We start from the raw sequence: 21621 nt of genomic DNA, 5'->3' as shown, positions 1-21621 counted from the left end.
ACACCTATATCTGTGCTATTGAAGTCCTCAAATTGTAGTTTAAAGACCTCAAGGAGCAGAGAATCCTCCAGCAAGTGACCCGTGCCCCATGCTACAGAGGAAGGCGAAAAACCTCCAGGGCCTCTTCCAATCTGCCCTGGAGGAAAATTCCTTCCCGACCCCAAATATGGCGATCAGCTAAACCCTGAGCATATGGGCAAGATTCATCAGCCAGATACTACAGAAAATTCTTTCCCAGGTAACTTGGATCTTACCCCATCTAAAACCCATCACAGGCCATTGGGCCTATTTACCATGAATATTTAATTACCAAAACCATGTTATCCCATCATACCATCTCCTCCATAAACTTATCGAGTTTAATCTTAAAGCAAGATAGATCTTTTGCCCCCACTACTTCCCTCGGAAGGCTATTCCAAAACTTCACTCCTCTGATGGTTAGAAACCTTCGTCTAATTTCTAATCTAAATTTCCTAGTGGCCAGTTTATATCCATTTGTTCTTGTGTCCACATTGGTACTGAGTTTAAATAATTCCTCTCCCTCTCTGGTATTTATCCCTCTGATATATTTATAGAGAGCAATCATATCTCCCCTCAGCCTTCTTTTAGTTAGGCTAAACAAGCCAAGCTCCCTGAGTCTCCTTTCATAAGACAAGTTTTCCATTCCTCGGATCATCCTAGTAGCCCTTCTCTGTACCTGTTCCAGTTTGAATTCATCCTTCTTAAACATGGGAGACCAGAACTGCACACAGTACTCCAGGTGAGGTCTCACCAGTGCCTTATATAACGGTACTAAAACCTCCTTATCCCTACTGGAAATACCTCTCCTGATGCATCCCAAGACGACATTAGCTTTTTTCACAGCCATATCACATTGGCAGCTCATAGTCATCCTATGATCAACCAATACTCCACCCATCCCAGCCATTCCTTTCACACCAGTATGGTGCCAGTCAGTAGAGCAAGGAGGCTGAAGTCTAACTTTATGTTGGTGCACAGGGAACCATCTTTTTTTATTCAGTGTTTGTACAGCACCTAGTACAATGGGGTCTTGGTCCATGATGAAAGCTCCTAGGTGCTATGGTAACACAAATCAATACCAATAATATCGCAACTCACCTAGATTTTAAAGACTCACCATAACTGGGATTGCTAGGAGACCTGTTTGCCTTATTGTACATCCAGTAAGTTAAAGGGAGTTTTGCCACTTGCTTCAAAGAGAACAGAGAGCCCTCTGCCTTTCTGCTGTGTGATTCCATGGGTGCTAGCTAGCTGTGAACTGTCAGGGGGGCCTACGCTCCACAATCCGTCATGGAATCCCAGCACCATTCCAGCGGTTAGCAGGGGACCTGCGCTCTACCTCCACTTCCAACCCTAGTTACCTATTCTGCCGGGAATCCGCTGTGCACTGAGAGAGGCAGAAGCCATTGCTTCCACTACCCCCACCTATCAAAACCGAGGTCGCACCCCAGACTGAGAGTTGCTGCTCATAAAATCAAGCCTGGTCCCTGTGCTGGGGTGCTGTTAGTTACATTTCCCATGTGTTATTGTCTGCCTTGTAACTGAATCAGACAGAGTCAAACATATTCTGTGTACGAACACAGAGCACAGTACTGCCACCTAGCACCGTCCATATAGAGCTTCAGCCAAACAAGGCTGCAGTTTGTAGGCTAACATACTGCATCCAGCCTGGACAAGACGCCCTTTGAAGGCTCCAGGAAGGGCCCTTAAGAGCACTCAGTGGATTTGCCGCAAAAAAGCTTTTTTTAAAAAAAGCTGTTGCAGAAATCACTGACTCCACTCACGCCTTAGCGTCATGGCGCTGGGAATTCACAGCTCATGGGGCTCGATTCGCCACCGCCTGCCCCTTGTGAAGCCATTTACACATGTGCAAAGGGAATGCAGCGTGGGTTTGAAATGCTCCTACCGCTGTGTGGCTTCCTGATGTGAAAAGCCACTTCGCCCAGGTGTCAATTATGGCACAAAGTGCAACTCAGTGAGGAGTCAGGCCCATTCATGCCAAACTGCTGCCAAGGAACAGCTCCCATTGTGGCAGGTGGCCCTAGTATCCTGCTGACCCCTAAGTGCAAGACCCCCATAGATTAGGGCATAGGGTCTGAGCTCAGTGCATCTAAAGACACACACGCATGCATGTCTCCAGTAGATGAGGTTTGGTAGCACATCTGCTGCCCCTGGGCAAATACCATCTGGGGCCTGGGGAGAGACAGGCATGAAAGGGAAGCCATTACAGCAGACATTTGCTTAGCCAACCCCCTTTTACCTGAAATACCCATCTGGTGGATAATGAGTAAATTCCCCCCCAGTGAATCATTTGCATGGAAAGCTGCCTGTTTAGCTAAACACATTTCATTCCCTTGTGCTGTTCGGATAAACGGGTTTGCTGAGCTCAGTGCTGGGAACACTGATCAACTGTACAGGCCTTCACTGCTGAACTCTGCTCTGAAGGCTGGAGGGGACAAGCTACAGGGCTTGTTTGTGGTAGGTCAGAGCAGAGATTTAAAAAAAAAACCAACACCTGCGCTTCTGTGTTTGCTGCTAAGTAAGTGGAGGTGAGTGCGGCCGAGGCTTGTGCTATTGCTAACCACCAGTCATGCGTGACAGGCCAATGTAGTCAGAGTAGGTGCATCCAGCTCTTCAAAGGGGAAGTGGAGGGCTGAGGTCAGGTGGTGTCTCCAGGAGCAGGCTGGATCTACGGGGTCCCCAGTAAGATAGCCGTTTGACCAGCAAGCACCACACAGTAACAAGGACTAGTTCCTATTTTAAATATGGGGAAACCTATCGTGGCTCAGACCTCCTTCCCCCGCCTTCCTGCGCTGTGGGATTGACAAAGGCTGTGTAGTGATGACCAGCTGGGACAGCGGCTCATCGGGGCTCCCTGCCTAGTTGTATGCAGCTTACCCAGCAAGGGCTCACTGGAGAATGGGTAGCGCCTGAGCTGTGGATGCAGCCTGGGGTAATTCTCATTGCTCCAGGTGCCAGTTCTTAAGACAGAAAGAGAAAAGTTCCTCCTGGAGCTGAACTGCCCCGGGAACACTGCAGGCCAGCCTCTGATCTCAGCTTAGCGCTGGCACCCATATAAAGCCTAGCTGACTGCATTGACGCTGTGTTTACGCCAGTGGAACTGAATTCACAGTGGCCTACTGCTTTAAATGAAGCATTTTTGTCTCCATGTTCATTCCTAGCTTTGGCTCAGGCTTATGCAGAGAGCAAGGTGCCCTGAACAGCGTGCCACTCAGCGTGGACTGACTGGCCCAGGCCCCAGTGCTGCACACTGCAGCCAAAAAACACCTGCACATCTGATTCAGTGAAACCAGGTGGGTGAGATACGAGCCACTCCCAGGACTCAAGCAGAGCTCTGTATACACTCAAAAGCTTGGCTCTCTCCCCGACTAAAGTTGGGCCAATACAAGCTATTACCTCACCCACCTTATCATGGTAATATCATATATGCCTGAGGGCATTCTGCGCCAAAAAATTAAAAATTCTGCATCAAAAAATTAAAAATTCTGAGCACAGTGTTTTAAAATTCTGCAAATTTTATTTGTCAAATAAATGTGTAGGCTCCAGCATAGCACTGGGGATCACTCTGCAGCTCCCCTGCCCCCCGGGAAATAGACTCAGCAGTGAGGTTGCACCCAACCCTGGCACAGGGCAAGAACCGGCCCTGCCCCAGAGACACCCCAGTGCCCTGCCCCTCCGTGCCAGGTGCACAAGGTGTGGGCAGGAAGGCTCAGCAAGGCAGGATCCAAAGGTGGAGGGGCTTAATGTGGGGGGATCCAGGTGTGGGTTGAAAAGATTCTGGGGTGGTGGCTTAGTGGGGGAATCCAGATGCAGGAGGGATCTGGCTGCACAGGGGCTTGTTGCAGGGTTCTGGATACAACAGTCATGGGACTCTGTGGGGCGGGGGGTCTAAGTGAAGATGGTTGGGGCTCAGCAGGGGGAAGGGGGTCTGGATGTCCAGATGCTGGGGGAGTAGGGCTCAGTTGGGTGGGGCTCCAGGTGCAGCTGGTTGGGGGCTCGGGGTGGGGGGGGCTCATCGGGGTGGTCAAGGTGCAGAGGGAGTGGGGTTTAGGGGGTCGGGTGCAGGGGGGTGAGGCTCAGTGGAAGGGTTTGGGTAGGAGGGGTCTGGATGCACGGGGGTTGGGCAGGTGGGGGAGCATCTCCCTGTACAAAGATCCCTCACCCTGCAGCTGAGGAGCGATGGGTGCAGGAAGCGCAGGGGGGTGGGGAGTTTGCAGAGCTTCCTACAGCCAAAGGAGAAATCTGGAAGTGAGTCTGACATGGCCCTGAATGCCATTTAGGGGAAGAGGAAGACCCATCCTCCCCAGCCCAGCTGTGACCAGCCGCTGAGCCCAGCGTAAGGTAGGAGCAACCAGATGGGTCTTCCCCGGTCCTGCCCCATGCCCCGCAGTGTTTTACCTCTCTCCTGGCTGCCCTGGGCACCCGAAACATCCTGCTTGGGGAGGGTCGCATGACCGCTCTTGTGGCTTTCCTTTGCTTCCCCGTCAGAAAGTCATTTTTCTGCAGGGAAGCAAAGAAATCTGCAGGGGCCATATGTTCTGTGCAGGTGCAGTGGCTCAGAATTCCCCCAGGAGTATAATATCCTGGGGCCAGCATGACAAACAGCCGATGATTTGGGGAGAGCCTTGCTGTCCTGCCCTGCCCTTTTGGAAGAAGGTTCCCCCAGCTGGGGAAGCTGAGACAGGGTATTCTCAGGGGAAAAAAAGTGTCCTGCTCCAGTTTGTTTTACTGGGAAATTCCAGGGCTGGGTGACCCAGCCTACAGCTCTTAGTTCCCAGCTGCCAAACTGCATCGAGCGCCATCTGCCTGTGGAGGGAGGCTCAGGCTCTCTGGCCCAGACCCTCAAAAGTGTTAGGGGCCTAAATACCTTTGAGGCTCCGGCCTCTGGCTAGAAGCCCCAGCCAGTAGCCTTGTGGTCTTAGCAGGTTCTGCACTTTCCATTAGTTGGCGGGGGGCAGGGGTAACTAGGGAGGTTTGGCAAGTCCATGGGCCTTTTCATAAGGTGGCACCATGCTGGGCTTAGCTGCATTGTTCCCCCAGACACGCCCTGAAGGGAACCTGGATGTAAGCGTTTAGAAACGAACCCGTGGTGAGCTCGGGCCGCCTGGGCACAGTTATTGTTAGAGTCAGCATTTTCCTGCTGCTTTTCAGCCCATTTCTACTAGCAGCTTTTCTTTCCAACTGGCTGCTCGCTTGGGCCAGTCACTGACATGCCTCCAAGAGAAGCTGACCTCTGACCTGGGTGGGGACAGGGACAGAAATGTGGATCCACCCATGTTCAAGGCCTTGGGCAGGGCAGTATTAGCCCCAGCTGCTAATTTACCTCTCCATTTTTTAATCCCTCCACACCTCGCCTGGAGCCAATGAGGCTGCATGACCAGGGGCCCCCAGCGCACAAAAGGCCAGACTGCTACTGGTCCGAATGGGTTAAATGTTGTGGGCTCAAAGAGCCAGGAGCAGCGTCAGACAGCGTGTGACAGCTCCAGGCCAGGTTCTGGCATGGCTGGAGTGCTGCCCCGCAGCTCAGCGCTGCCCCAGGGCTCCCACACACCCTGCTCCTTATGGCTATGGAGCCTTTGCACTGATGCAGTGGGTGGCTCCACCTCGTAGCACACGCTGTGCACAGCAGGGGAGTGCTGCCCCGCTCCTAGCAAGGCGGGACACGGCGTCCGACACACTAGAGAGGATGGAACCTACAATCCATCCCCCTTGAAATGCCCAAACAGCAGGCGCAGGAGGGCGGGTAAGAATGCTCACGTCATTGCTTCGGTTAGGAATCCGTTTATTCCAGAGCTTGGCACCTCATCCCACCGGTCACGCTCCTTGTTAGAATCTCGCTGCTGCATGGCTGGCAAGCGTGACGCTCATGCCCTAGACTGAGCAAGAGCACAGGCAGCTGTGGTGGAAGGCCCTGCAGCCTGGCTCTTAGCCCTGCTACAGGCATCGCCCCTTCCAGAGGGCTCACTGCATTGCTTCACCACAGCAACAGGCACAAACAAGAGCCTAGGAACCCTGGGCAGATACCTAGACCCAGCCACTCAGTGATATTTAGGCACCTAACGGCCACTGAAATCAATAAATACCTTTATAAATCTGTCCCCTTGAGCCTGGCATTACAAGTTCAGCCCTGCCAGCTGGCCACACGCTGGGTTGTTCTCACTGGGCCCATTCTGCAGAGGGGGAAGCTGAGCCCCAGAGGTGCCATGGCTGGCCTAGGGTCACAGCATGTCAGCAGCAGACCAGCCAAGCAAGATCGCCTTCAGAAGGGCACAGAACATGGGGTCAGTTTGGATTAAAGATTTTGTTTCACGTGGCAAAACTTTGTGACTAGGAGCTCCCGGAAGCAGACACCTGCTGGAAATAAACTGAACTGGGCAGGAACCATCCACTTTCCATGCACTTCATTTCCCAACCACCCTACAGTCACCTTCCCCTCCTTCAGCTCTTCTCCTCTCCTCTTTTCCCACTTGCTTGCTGGACAGCTGCAGCCCCCTCTGTGGGCTCATGCTAGACCATTAAACCTCTCGCTTTGCAGGGGAATAGACACTGAATGGTGAATGGTCAGTCTCCTGCCGAGCCCCAAGGCGCTCGCTGTTAGATGCCGCATGAGCACGGTGGTTTATTCATTCTACAGGCCTGGAGGTACTCACAAGCCAAAGCTCCACGTGAGCTGATGGAAGCAAGAGGTTTCCTGTTAGAGACCCACTAAAGCAGGACACACCAACCATCATGGAACTTCCTCCAGGAAATGTGGTGAACCTCGGGAGCAGAGATTTGCATGGCCCTGCCATGTACAACCCCAATGGGATTAAACAGCCATACAGCCTGAGGGCTGGGCAATAATGACAGGGGGGAAGCAGCTGCCTGGCAAGTTTCCGTGCAGTCCAGTCATAACTGTATAAATAATTCCCACCATCTGGCTCTGCGGGGGTCTCTCCGTGGTGGAAGCTCTGGGTGTACCTGAACATTGAGTGCCTCATGCTCACACATTTAGGTACACACAGCACCAGGCCCTACACACACCAGGCTGTGAGGTGGGGACATTCTGTCCTGGAGGGACAGTTTTAAACGCATTGTATTTGTGCACAGTACTCTGGCCTCACATGACGGGTAGGAAGGAGGGCTCCTGGCAAGCCCTGCCCCTACTGAACCACCAACTCCACTGTGCCATGGAGATCCCAGGACCAGCTCGGCAGTAGCAGGGCAGGAGGGTTTCTCAGTTACAGGGGTAAGTGAGGTGGGACTAAATTGCTGGCACTGCGTCCCTCCCACCCTCTTCCAACCACGTTCCCACCGCACCCGTCCTGCCTGCCTTTTAATGGTCCTGGCTGCAGCAAGCTCATTCCTTAGGCCCGGCGGCCGTTGGAACAACGGTGCCCTCATTCACCCGTGCTGCTAAGAGAGACACGTCCTTCTGCACCTGCAGGAGCAGCCCCGGCGGCAGCTTTTGTTGGTGCCCCTAGGCCTCAGCACAGCTGGAGCAAGCACCTCCATCACCCCACGCAGCGCTCTGAGCCAGTCAGAGTCCGCGGGGGCGTTCCAGGCCCAGCAGGCCTCGATTGGCCGTGTGGGTCAAGCTGGGAAAGCGGCTCCCTGCGCTGCCGCGCTCTGCTGCGGGGAACCCGCCAGCTGAGCTGACCCGGCACTATCATTAAAGTGAGTCTCTGCACCGTCCCCTGCCCGTCGCGGACTCGCGCTGGCCGTTCCCGGTGCAGCCGGCCCTCACATCTCGACGATGCAGCGCGGAGAGTTTGTTCTGATGGCGTCAGCAATCACCTTGGCGCCGGACTGGCCGATGCGATTCCCCTGCAGACTGGGAGAGGACAAGGGACAGGCATGACCTCAGCGAGCGCACAGCCGCACTAGTTCCCAGCACGGTCTGACCCCAGCGCAGGACTGCCCAGCTGGCAGGGGTATAGCCACACTGCGCACTAAGCCCCTGTCTGTGGGACTCGGTGTCCCCATGCCCACACTGCATTGTAAACCTGGGCTGACAGTTGCTGGAGCGAGGTCTCACAGTCATGCTCCACGGCCACCGTGCAGACCCCCTGGCTCGGGTCTGTGGGTTGAGCTGAGTGCACACTGAAAACTGACCGGGCTCACCCCCCGTCCCCGCACAGGGTCCTAGGCGCCGAATCCTGAGCTCTTTCAGATCTGAGTCACACTGATCTGTGTGGGGATGGAAGATGCTTGGGCTTAAACCTGAGTCAGAGCCTGGGCTCAGTGTGCAGTGTAGATGTGCCCCAGGGGGCTGGGAGACCCGTTCCCGCTGGTGTGACCTCGCATACATGGTGTGTGCAAGCTCATGCCACATGGAGGCAGAGCAGCACCCTCTTCAAAATGGCATCCTGTTTGATACCAGCCCAAACCACATCCGGCTTTGGCTCAGGACCAGACGGGGGACAACTTGGAAAAGCAGGAGTGTCTGGCATAACAGCAGGTGAAGGGGCTATGGCTGGGGCTCCCACAGGGCAGGAGAGGTCGTCCAGTCCTGCAGGTACAAGGGCCCAGTGAGAGCAAGGGACGGTCAGGGAAGGAAAAGCGCTGCCCCCCACTTCTGCTACCCTCAGCCTCCTGCGCCTAACCCTCCACCCCCCATCTCCAGCTCCCCAAGTCAGCCCACCCAAGGAAAATCCCTCCCCCCACCGGCCTCGGGCTGGAAACGACATTCAGCCCACACATGCTGCATGAACTTTCAAGCCAAGCCCCCTTCCTTGTCCCTAGAGGCCCTGTACTGATGCCAGGGGCCTGGCGCAAGCTCCTGTTGGCCTGGGGAGCTTGCCCCCAATTCCAAGGCAGCTCTGGGCACTGAGCCCATCCAACAGCTGGGAGGCTGGAGTCCATGGCCCAGCATCTGCCTGGGCATTGTTGGGGACACTGCCAAGAAGCAGTCGGTAAGGCCAGCCCAGGCCACGAGGGAGCTGGAGGGACCCAGGGGTTGGCACAGCACAGCCCTGTGGGGGTCCTGGGGAAGGTTTGGCTTTCAAGAGGGTTCCACACCTTGGTGACCCCATTAGCCCCCCCAGTGGTGTTTGGCAGGGACTTGGAGGCAGGGCTTCACGCTTCCTGTGGCATTTGGGCATTCCATTGTTAGGCGGCAGCCTGGGCCAGGTATGGGGTGGCGGAGTGGGTCTCACAAGTGACACTGTATGCTACCACAGAGGGACACTACAGCATAGCTGCCATGGTCCCGGAGGCAGGTGGGTTCACACTCTTTCCCTCGTCTCCGTCCATCTGCCAACCATGCCCGCATGTAGCTGGGCACTCAACTGCCACTCACTTGACATAGGTGAGGCCGTGGTTTCCGGTCAGAGCTGTGGCGATGCAGATAGCTCCATCCATGCCTAAGGAGTTCTCCTGGAGGCTGAAGGGAAGACAAAGACTCATCAAGAAGTGAGGCCCGGAGAAAGCATCGGGCAGAACTGTCAGGGTGGACTGATTTAAATCCAAGCAATTTAAAACACCAGTTGTATTCATGGATTTCAGTCAGAAAGCAGGAAACCTTGATTTACATCCTCGATTTTAATCTTGTTTTGCATTTTCACTTTTTAGTTACTTTCCTAAAGAAAGTTTGAGTCTCATTGGTTGGTACCATTACAGCTATTTTAATGTGCTAGATACATAAGATAAAAATTATCACTGTTTTGCAACTAAAACAAATTGTTTTATTAAACATCTGAACTGTTATCTGTAGTTAGTGAACTGAACCGATTGTTTCCGGTTAGTCCTGCAAGATTTTAGAACTAGTAGAGCTCGTCATTTTTATTCATAGATTGGAAAAAGAAAACAAGCTTTCCCGCTGTTCTAACTTCCAATCAGTTTCTTAACCTAGAATGAACTAGTCATTGAACCGAACTAGTTGACTAAACTCAAATGAAGAAAATGTTCTCTCTGCACCTGAAAAAAAGGGTGACTGCTGTCAACCTCCGGTTTCAGCTGCTTAGCCGCTATCTTCCAGTGACTTGTCTTTCTTAAAGACTTCGGCAGCAAATATATACTGCTTAATATATTTTTTATTTAATTTAAAGTGATTTTAACAGAATAGAGTAAGTTTAGGCCTTACTTTAATTTTAAATAGGCTTATTGTTAAAAATAAACCTGTATTTAATTAAAAAAATAAGGAAGTCTGATCTATTTTATCAGTTAAACCCTCTATTTTTATCCATACTGGGATATGTGTATTGACTTGGATTTCTTCCTCCTCTTCTCCCTGCCTGATTCCGTCCATGTCACAATAGAGGGTTAGTAACAATAGATGATTGTGACATCACAGCTGCTCCTTTGATGATGAAGTGTGATGGAACCATCTATCACTAGCAGTCAGATCAAAGGAAGCCAGTTAGGGCCAAAGCTGCTTTTTAGATACAGAAAAGATACATGACAGTTTGGAAGCATTTTGATGACTCGTTGTAGACAGTGCTGGTGGCGACACCTCTAGATAAGGTTGCCTGACACTTTCCATTATAAGACTCCATTTTCAATTATAACTTTGACCATTTGGATTGAAATTTCCCATGCTGGGCATCTGCCTCAGGCTGAATTTGTCTGGAACATTTCAGCAAACGCAGTTCAGCGATTTCCAAGACAGATTGAGGGGATTAGTTCCTATGCACTGAAAGAGACAGGGGTCCAGTGGCGGTGGGGGGAGGAAATAGTATGTGATCAGGTAATTAAAGCCTGTATCATGATGCATGCGCACCAGGGAGCCAAATTAAGGTTGCACAGGGAACCTTCATTCAGGAACTTTCTAACTTTTGAGTGCTGGACTTTGCCACCTTTCCACCCTTTTACTGTAGCTTTGAGAATGCAATTTATTTTTTTTAGCATTTGCCCCAGCATGGCAGCTACTTACTTCAGAACGCGGAGACTGCGGTTGACCTTCAGCGCGTTGGCCATAGCTTTGGCTCCAGACACACCGATGGAGTTTCCTCTCAAGCTGCAGGGAAGCAGGAAATACAAAAGGGCGATTAGGACAAAGAGCGCCGAAAGCTAATACAGGGATTCCATACAACCACAAAAAGAAAAGGAGTACTTGTGGCACCTTAGAGACTAACCAATTTATTTGAGCATGAGCTTTCGTGAGCTCATGGTTAGTCTCTAAGGTGCCACAAGTACTCCTTTTCTTTTTGCGAATACAGACTAACACGGCTGTTACTCTGAAACCTGTCATACAACCACAGAAGGCAGGTTGAGGGACAGTGGGGGAGACAGAGCACATGCCAGTTGGCCTGGACTTAAGACATGCTGGAACTGAGGGCTCCCAAAGGATTTCCAGCCTAATGAGCTGTTGGAGACGGACATGCTACAGAGCTGATGGATTTGTCTCCTGGAGGGGCCCGAGGAGAGGTAAGTCGCAGGGACTGCTTGGAGAAGGAGCGCAGCTGGGGAACACTTACTCCAGAGTTGTGAGGGTTCTGTTAACAACTAGGGCCTCTGCCAGGGCTTTGGCCCCGCCCACCCCGATCGAAGCCACCTGGAGGCTGCAAGAGAACAAGGAACGTTCAGTGCAATTCATGGCAAGCTATCCCAGCCAGCCTGCGCCCGACAGACACTCATTACACTGAGCTGGCAAACCGGACCCAAGAAACCCAGGCTGTGGGGGCCAGCTTCACAAGCCAATGCCGTTCTCCTAGCACGTTGATCCTGCAGAGGAGCGTGGCAGCCCGAGGAGACAGGCCTGCCATGAGGGCATTGATCCAGCCGAGGATGTACTGATGAGCCGGGCAGACAGCAGCGCATTCTCTATTAAAACACTCGCCCCACCGAGTAACTCGCCAATAAACGAAGAGGAAACTGTGTCTGGAGTCCAGCACAGACAGACACAACAGTCTCTGTGAGCTAATTGACTACAAAGCAGGGCTGACTCCCTGCTGCCGGGTGGGTGGCTGGCTCTCTGCAGGACATGGTGCTGAAGTACAGTGCGGCAGGTACCTATAGCCATCCCCTAGCAGCTAAGGACTTCTCTGTCCAATGAATTAGCAGCCTGCGGGAGCCCCGCTTCCTGTAGGACCTTGAGGCCAACTTTATTAGCTCTGGCACATCAACTGGGGCAGGCCCAGCTAAATCCCAGCCATCTCTCTGCCTGTGACAACCCAACGGCAATGGAAGAGGGAGACATCTCCCCAGATTTCCAGGGGGCTCAGCCCCCAGGAGACATGGCTTAACCATTCACCCCCAGGCAATAGCTCGCCTTTGCCGTCCCGTGGCCACCCTTCCCTTCCCCGCTCACAAACACACCTCCTATCTCACTCTGGCACACTCTTTACTGCCATTCTAATGAGCAGGATCTAATGTCACTCTACGACCTGGCAGCCATGCACCCCCATACAGCATTGTGACCAGGGGGCATGGCCCCATCACTTTTTACGGGCCGCAAGGACGAGCGATGTGAGGAAGGGGACAGAGAGGAGTGAGCAGAGGGTGGGGTCTTGGGATGAAGGGGTGTGTGGGGGCTCAGGGAGAAGGGGTGGCACAGGGGTGGGGACACAGTTCAGTCACCAGTGCCCTCCCCCCCCCATTTTAGGGAGCCTGTGCTCACTAGTCTGACTGGGAGCTCTTGCCTAGTGGGACAAGTGCAACTGTCTAGCTACCAAACTCTCCAGAAGTCCAGCGATTGGAGGACTATGAGGAGCTGGGGAGCACCAGGTTTTGTTTGCCTGGAGGATCTCGGTCCAGATGGGGCCAGCAGGCTGAGTGCCCCTGCTCGGCACACCACTACACATTTCACATACAGGGCATATTTCCCCCCCCCCCCCCGGCACCACGAGGACACTTACCAGAGGGTGGTGAGAGTGGTGTTCACCTTCAGAGCAGCAGCAAGGGCGATCATGCCTTCATCGCCAATAGCGTTCTCCTGCAAACTGAAACACAGCATGTGCCACATGACAGCATATATGGCCCTTGTCCCCTAGAGCACATTCATGGGGAAATGGGTCACGCAGGCAACAGAGGTTCTGGGAGGAGGGTTAATGGCTCCTGACAGGGTCGGGACACAAGCTGGCTCCCCTGAGTGGGAAGCTGGCTCCCCTGAGTGGTATGCCCCAAACTGCTGCAGCTTCCAGACGACACATGCAGACCACTGCCCCATGGTGAGATGGGGGTGTGCTGTTAGCCTGTGAAACTGCCCAGTGACAAGATCCAGCCGCTTGGAAATAAGGTGTACATTTTTAACAGTGTGGTTAATTAGCCACTGGGACAACTGCCCAAGAGTTGTGGTGGATTCTCCATCACTAGCCATTTTTATATCAAGATTGCATGTCTTGCTAAAAGCTCTGCTCTGGGAATTATTGTGGGGCAGGTCTCTGGCCTGTGGGATACAGGAGGTCGGCCTAGGTGATCCCATCCCTTCTGGCCCTGGAGGTGGAGACGATGGAGCCCAGAGGGGCAATGAACAGGTCTCTCTCAATAGGGTGAAATTCAGAGGGTGCCAGGCAGTGAGATATAAGGCAACAAAAATACCCAATACAGAGTGACCTGCTGTCCAAATATTAGGGGCTCTGTCAGTATATGCAAGTATCCCCCCGTCCCCGATGCAACGTTGTGGCATTACGACCCTCTCCTCCATCGCCCATGGGATGGCGGCAGCCCCCCCAGCCAGAACACCGAGCAGGCTGAGTGGCCACAAAGGAGGATGCTGCAGGACCCTGACTGCGTGGGTCACGAGCGGTTTATTGTGCGGGGGTGGGTGATGCTCCAGCAGGGCAGACCCAGGGTTGAGAGGAGCTGGCTGAGGGAGGGAGTGGGTCCCTGGAGGGACCTGCGGAACAAGTGAGCTCGGGAACCACTAGTCTAGGGTGTGCTTGCCGGGGCCCCCTGCTGGCTCTGGCTGGTCAGAGGTAAGTGACTAGGACACCGCGAAATGGGTGCGTGTCCTGAACAGAACCCCCTTTGCCGGGGGAGCAAAGGCGCAAGAGCCCCCAGAGAATCTTCCTCAGCAGACAGCTGAGCCCACAAAAGGGCTGGTTCCCCTTGCTTGCCCTGCTCCTGCTTAGCCTCCTGTCCTCCCCCAATCCACAGCCCAGCCGTACATGCCGCATGCAGCCCCTGCCAGAGACTCACTGAGCCAAGCGGGACACACTCCCTGAGGCAGCTCTGCGATGCCCCCACAGCACAGGGCTTTGGCATTGCTGGGGGAGGGAGGGTCTGATCTGCTCCGCCAGCACAAAATCCTAACCCCCCGCAAGTATGTGACCACCCCCACCCCAGCACCCTCGCACCCTGAGCCAGCGATGCGGCCAGGCAGGCAGGCATGCTGCAGGCGCCACTTACTCGAGGCTGGTCAGGCTCGTGTTGGAGTGTAGTGCTTGGGCCAGCGCCTTGGCTGCCTTCGACTGGATGAAGTTCCACTGCAGGCTGTGCAAAGAGAGTGGGCGGTGAAGGGTGACCACTGGGGGGCGGGGCGGGACTCTGCAAATGGGGAGAGGCCCCCCGGCCAAGGGGAACGGACCCTTCTCATTGGGGGACCAGCCGCAAGAGGGGATAGCTCTCCGCAGGCTGTTGTGGAGTAGCTGCATCCCACCCAATGAAAGCCCCCCTGGGTTTGTACCGGACACAATAGCCTTCTGCACATCCTGCCCGTAACTGTCACTTATCAGCCTTGGGCACTGCTGAACAGCTGCTGCCTTTGAACTCAGAAGTAGCAGCACCGTGGTGGCAGGTGAAAGGCTGTGATCTCCAGGGGGGTACGTACCTAGTTTGTAATTCTGTAAACCTGCATATCTGAGGCTTCCAAACACCACTATGCAAATCCATCCATCACACTACAGTACACAATCCATCGGTAACGTAGTAGCTTTGATTAATCAGACATTAATAAAAGGGCCTGAAGAATTGGGGCACGTATGGCTTTTCAGCCTTAAAAAATGACATGGTTGAAGGGCTGGTGACAGTTGCCAGCCTGACAGTGCTGGAGAGAGAGAGGACGGGCTCCAGGCGAGAGAGGGGTTCAGCGCCTAGGGCCCATTCAACCTTTTGCATCTGCAAAGGTTGCCAGCGGTGGGAGGGGTCTGGGATGTCGACTCCAATTCACCACCAACCGTCCCACAGGCCACTGAAAAGTCATCATACAGTAGCCAGGTGGGGAGGTAATATCTTTCAATGGACAAACTTCTGTTGGTGAAATAGACGAGCTTTTGAGCTCCACAGAGCTCCTCTTCAGGTCTGATAAAGGCAATCACAGGCCAGGTGTATGCTACAAACTTACATCGGTATAACTACGTTGCTCGGGGGTGTAAAAAATCCACACCCCTGTATATCCACATCCCTGAGCAAGGCAGTTATATCAACCTAAACCCTAGTGCAGACTGCACTAAGCTGGCAGGAGAGCTTCTCCAGTCAGCCTAGTGACTGCCTCTTGGGGAGGTGGATTAACTATGCCAACGGCAGAAGCTCTTCGGTCAGCATAGTAGCATCTTCACCGAAGCGCTAGAGCGGGACCAGTGCAGTGTTTTAAGTGTAGACCTGCCCAGCATGTCAAAGCTAAAGACAAGGTGGAACAGACTGTTCAGCGTAAGTTATTCCAAAAGACCATTCAAGGCAAACCAGCCCGTTAACACCTCTGCGGTCACAGGACAAAAAGGGGGGGCTACTGGGTTACACCTTATTGTAATAAATCATAAATCCAGTGTCTTTATTAAGACCATGATTTTTTAAGTGTCTAGCAAAGATATGATAAGGTCCCAGGCCTGTCTTTTGAAGGTGATGTACAGGTTGCCTTTGAGGACCAGGCCTGAGAGGTCACCTATGGAGTGATCATTTTGTGGGAAAGTGTGTGCCCACAAGTGAGGGAGTGTTTCTGTCTTTATAGGTTTTCTGTGTGAGTTCATTTGAGAGCGGCATGATTGTCTGGTATCACCCCCATAGTTGTTATTGGAGCATTCAGTGCGCTGGATGAGGTGCACCACTTGCTATGATAGGCATGTGTAGGACCCATGGATCTTGAAAGGTGTGTTGTGGGGGGTATTGCTCATGGCAGCAGTGGAGATATGGCTGCAGGTTTTGCATCTGAACATAAGAACGGCCAGACTAGGTCAGGCCAGTGGTCCATGTAGCCCACTAGCCTGTCTTCTGACAGTAGCCAGTGCCAGATGCTCCAGAGGGAATGAACAGAACAGAGCAATTATCGAGTGATCCATCCCCTGTTGTCCAATCCCAGCTTCTGGTGGTTAGAGGCTTAGGGACAGCCAGAGCATGGGGTTGCGTCCCTTACCATCTTTGCTAATAACCATTGATGGACCTGTCCTCCATGAGCTTATCTAATTTTTATTTGAACCCATTTATACTGTTGGCCTTCACAACAACCTCTGGCGATGAGTTCCATAGGTTGACTGTGCATCATGTGAAGAACTTCCTTTGGTTTTTTTAAACCTATTGCTTATTCATTTCATTGGGTGACCCCTGGTTTTTGTGATATATGAAGGGGTAAAATAACACTTCCTTATTCAATTTCTCCACCCTGGTCATGATTTTATAGACCTCTAGAATATTCCCCATTAGTCATCTCTTTTCTAAACTGAACAGTTCCAGTCTTTTTAACCTCTCCTCATATGGAAGCAGTTCCATCCCCCTAATCATTTTTATTGATCTTCTCTGTACTTTTTACAATTCTAATATATCGTTTTTGAGACAGGGCAACCAGAACTGCATGCAGTATTCAAGGTGTGGGCGTACCAGGGATTTATATAGTAGCATTATATTTACTGTCTTATTAGCTATCCCTTCCCTAATGGTTCCTAACAATCTTTTAGCTTTTTTGACTTCTGCTGCACATTGAGCAGATGTTTTTGGAGAACTATCCACAATGACTCCAAGATTGTTCTTGAGGGGTAACAGCTAATTTAGACCCCATTATTTTGTATATATAGTTGGGATTATGTTGTCCAATGTGCATTACTTTGCATTTATCAGCATTGAATTTCATCTGCCATTTTGTTGCCCAGTCACCCAGTTTTGTGAGATCCCTTTGTAACTCTTCGCACTCTGCTTCGGACTTAGCTATCCTGAGTAATTTTGTATCATCTGCAAATGTTGCCACCTCAATGTTTACCCCTTTCTCCAGATCATTTATGAATATGTTGAACAGCACTGGCTGCAGTAGAGATCCTTGGGGGACCCCACTATTTATCTCTCTCCACTGCAAAAACTGACAATTTTATAGAATCATAGAAGATTAAGGTTGAAAGAGACCTCAGGAGGTCATCTAGTCCAACGCCCTGCTCAAAGCAGGACCAACACCAACTAAATCATCCCAGCCAGGACTTTGTCAAGCCAGGCCTTAAAAACCTCTAAGGATGGAGATTCCACCACCTCCCTAGGTAACCCGTTCCAGTGCTTCACCACCCTCCTAGTGAAACAGTGTTTCCTAATATCCAACCTAGACCTCCCCCACTGCAACTTGAGACCATTACTCCTTGTTCTGTCATCTGCCAGCACTGAGAACAGCCGAGCTCCGTCCTCTTTGGAACCCGCCTCCAGGTAGTTGAAGGCTGCTATCAAATCCCCCCTCACTCTTCTCTTCTGCAGACTAAATAAACCCAGTTCCCTCAGCCTCTCCTCATAAATCAAGTGCCCCAGCCCCCTAATAATTTTTGTTGTCCTCTGCTGGACTCTCTCCAATTTGTCCACATCCTTTCTGTAGTGGGGGGCCCCAAAACTGGATTCAATACTCCAGATGTGGTCTCACCCATGCCTAATAGAGGGGAATAATCATTTCCCTCGATCTGCTGGCAATGCTCCTACAAACGCAGCCCAATATGCCATTAGCCTTCTTGGCAACAAGGGCACATTGTTGACTCATATCCAGCTTCTTGTCCACTATAACCTCCAGGTCCTTCTCTGTAGAACTGCCACTTAGCCAGTCGGTCCCCAGCCTGTAGCAGTGAATGGGATTCTTCCGTTCTAAGTGCAAGACTCTGCACTTGTCTTGTTGAAACTCATCAGATTTCTTTTGGCCCAATCCTCCAATTTGTCTAGGTCACTATGGATCTTATCCCTACCCTCCAGCGTATCTACCTCTCCCCCTACAACTTAGTGTCAACCGTGAACTTGCTGAGGGTGCAATACATCCCATCATCCAGATCATTAATGAAGATGTTGAACAAAACCAGCCCCAGGACCGACCCCTGGGGCACTCTGCTTGATACCAGCTGCCAACCTGACATCAATCTGTTCATCACTACCTGTTGAGCCCGACGATCTAGCCAACTTTCTATCCACCTTATAGTCCATTCATCCAATCCATACTTCTTTAACTTGCTGGCAAGAATACTGTGGGAGACCATATCAAAAGCTTTGGTAAAGTCAAGGAATATCACATCCACTGCTTTCCCCATATCCACAGAGCCAGCTATCTCATCATAGAAGGCAATCAGGTTGGTCAGGCATGACTTGTCCTTGGTGAATCCATGTTGACTGTTCCTGAACACCAATTTATTCCTACCCTTTGTTTCTCATCTTTTAACCAGTTAGTGATCCACGAGGGACCTTGTCAGAGGTTTTCTGAAAGTCCAAGTACACTATATCCATTGGCTCACCCTTGTGCACATGCTTGTTGACACTCTCAAATAATTCCAATAGATGGGAGATTATGTCTCACCATTTACAAAAGCTATGTTGCTCTTCCCCAATATATTGTGTTTATCTATGTGTCTGATCATTCTGTTCTTTACTATAGTTCCAACAAATTTGCCTGGAAATGAAGTTAGGTTTATCAGCTTATTGCCAGGATCGCCTCTGGAGCCTTTTTTAAAAATTGGCATCACTTTAGCTATCCTCCAGTCACCTGGTACAGAGGCTGATTTAAGCGATAGGTTACATATCACAGTTGTTAGTTCTGCAATTTCATATCTGAGTTCCTTCAGAACTCTTGGGTAATACCATCTGGTCCTGGAGACTTATTACAGTTTAATTGAGCCACTTGTTCCGAAACCTCCTCTAATGACACCTCAATCTGGGACAGTTCCTCAGATTTGTCACCTGAAAAGAATGGTGGGAATCTCCCTCACATCCTCTGAAGTGAAGACTGATGCAAAAAATTCATTTAGCTTCTCCGCAATGGCCTCATCTCCCTTAAGTGCTCCAGTCGCACTTAGATCATCCAGGGGCCGCTCTGATTGTTTGGCTTCCTACTTCTAATGCACTCCATTTTTTTGCTATTAGTTTTTGTGTCTTTTCCTAGCTGATGTTCAAACTCTTTTTTTGGCCTGCCTAATTATGCTTTTACACTTGACTTGTCAGAATTTATTCTCCTTTCTATTTTCCCCAGTAGGATTTTACTTCCAATGTTTAAAGGGTGTCTTTTTGTCTGTTACCATCTCTTACTCTGTTGTTCAGCTATGGGGGCATTTTTGGGCCTATTTTTATTTATTTATTTGGGGTATACAATTAGTTTGAGCCTCCATTATGGTGTTTTTCAAAAGTTTCCATGCAGTTTGTAGGCATTTCATTCTTCTGACTGTTCCTTTTCATTTCCATTTAACTAGCTCCCTTGTTTTTGTAATTTCCCTTTTTGAAGTTAAATGCTACTGTGGAGGGTTTCTTTGGTGTTTTCCCCTCTACAAGAATGTAAAATGTAATTACATTACGGTTGCTATTACTGAACAGCTCAGCTCTATTCACCTCTTGGACCAGATCCCGTGCTCCATTTAGGACTAAAACAAGAAGTGCCTCCCCCCTTGTGGGTTCCAGGACTAGCTGCTCCAGGAAGCAGTCATTAATGGATTTATGGTTCATTACAACAGTCTGTAACCCAGTAACTCCCCGTTTTTGTCATATGATTGCAACGGTGTTAACGGGCCACTTCGCTTCTGAATGGTCTCTTAGAATACAGGGTAACTCTTTTTGCTAAACTATCTGTTCCACCTTGTATTTGGCTCTGAGTACCTTTCCCAGCCCTGAAGAAGAGTTATGTGTAGCTTGAAGGCTTGTCATTCTCACCAACAGAAACTGGTCCAATGAAAGATATGACCTCCTCCACCCTGACTCTCTCATATCCTGGGACCAACAAGGCAAAATCATAAAGTAACAGCTTTCAGTCTCTACTGGCCTGGGCTGGATCTGAACCAGTCAGCCAGATGCAGCCTGTACAGTGCTGCCCATGACGATGCCATCGAGCATGGAACCACCACCACCCCCACCCACCCCCCGTCCACTTAGCTGGGCTGTGCTGAGAGGGACTGAGGCCCATAGTTGCAGGCTGTTCACTCACTGCAGGGACATAGCCGCTAAAGAGAAGGAACCAAAAATCAGGGCCAAGGTGAAACTCACTGCAGGGACATGAGCGTCTGGTTCTCTCTCATCGCCAGTGCAATAGCCTTGACACCTTCATCATACAACAGATTCGCCGCTAGGCTAGAGGCAAAGTACAGAGAAATGAGTTAAACACAGTGTGATGCATTACACCTGCCTCTGGTGGGTTGAAGTGCAGTGAGACAAGTGCAAAGGGGGCAGGGGAGGGAAGAGACAATAGGATGACATTAAAAGGCAATTAATGGGAAACAGATAAAAGGAAATACACATGGTTTTTACACTGCAATGGGTGATTAATCTGTGGAACTCACTGCTGCAGGACATGGAGGCAAATAGCTTCAAGGATTCAAAATGGAACTAAACATTTTTAGGAACAAGAAGAGTGTCTGCACTGGTACTAGTCAGGATAATATTGCAAGGGCTTGCTCCATCCTCATAATTCAGGGCATCTGCTAATCATTAGCTGGAGTAAGGAAGATGCTACCCCTTCTTCCCCCACCCCCAGTGGCAGGATATTTCACACTGGTTTATGTCTTCTTCTCAAGCACCCACTGGTAACTTCACTAGATGAATCGCTGTCTTATCTGCCGAGGCAAAGTACTCCTGAGGGATCAGTCAGGTCCACTCTGGGTATTCTACATTCTGCTTTCCACAGAACTCCAAGTTACAAAATGGTTAAGCCAAGCACAAGTTCTTTCAGTCTGCTTACATACTTGAACCACAGGCTCATCAGGCCAGATCATGCCTAGTGAGAAACCCCAGGAGCTTAAACTAACAGAGCTCCTGGAGTATCGTGTGAGTGGGGATTGCCGCTGGAAAACCCCCACCCTCCCCCATGCTCCCCAGCCTCCTGCCCCTCATGGTCTTCTCACCTGTGTTTGGGCCCAAACAAACCCTCCAGGAGGACCTGCCAGGGCAGACCTGGAGTCTGCAGAAGCTGATGCTGGTCCTGGAGAGGGGATGGTGCTGTGGAGAGCAGCTGTCTTGCCCTGACTCCTCCCCACCCAAGTACAGCCCCCCAAAAGCAGCAGACAAGCAGCCATGCAGTGTGCAGATGGAGGAACGTCTGCAGAGCTGGAGGGAGGCGGGAGGATGCTGGTTTGGGGCAAATCCCTTCCCTCAAAGGGAAAACAACGGAGGTGATGATATGGCTCCAGAGATTGGACCTAGAAAGGGCCAATCCACCCCACCCCTGATGAGCCATCACAGCGCTGCTCCTTGTCATGCCTTCTCCTTGGCCAGACTCACCTGATCCCCAGCCTGAGTGTTCCCCATTGCCCCAAGGACGCACCCTTGGCCACAGGTATTCCACAGCCGCGTACCAACCTGTCCTCC

General features: G+C 51.3%; 1 protein-coding gene across 3 annotated transcripts in view; it reads right to left on the bottom strand.

Moving 5' to 3' along the window:
• Nucleotides 1-5811: 5811 nt before the first annotated feature.
• The window catches only part of NLRC3 (NLR family CARD domain containing 3), a 71475-nt gene continuing 55665 nt past the window's right edge, over nt 5812-21621 (bottom strand). For 2 of the 3 annotated variants that reach the window (XM_077827722.1, XM_077827721.1), the window contains exons 13-19: nt 20305-20388; nt 14311-14394; nt 12819-12902; nt 11439-11522; nt 10895-10978; nt 9323-9406; nt 5812-7855 (exon numbers count right to left, since the gene is read on the bottom strand). In XM_077827722.1, the coding sequence (XP_077683848.1) occupies nt 7765-7855; nt 9323-9406; nt 10895-10978; nt 11439-11522; nt 12819-12902; nt 14311-14394; nt 20305-20388 (595 nt within the window). In that variant the 3' untranslated portion in view covers nt 5812-7764. The remainder of the gene's footprint in view (nt 7856-9322; nt 9407-10894; nt 10979-11438; nt 11523-12818; nt 12903-14310; nt 14395-20304; nt 20389-21621) is intronic. The other variant, XM_077827723.1, reaches the window with a different exon arrangement.

This window comes from Eretmochelys imbricata, chromosome 10 (genome assembly GCF_965152235.1).
Source record: "Eretmochelys imbricata isolate rEreImb1 chromosome 10, rEreImb1.hap1, whole genome shotgun sequence".
NCBI lineage: Eukaryota > Metazoa > Chordata > Testudines > Cheloniidae > Eretmochelys > Eretmochelys imbricata.
The sequence above is the reverse complement of the archived record's forward strand: the minus strand, read 5'-3'. Positions and strand labels throughout refer to the sequence as shown.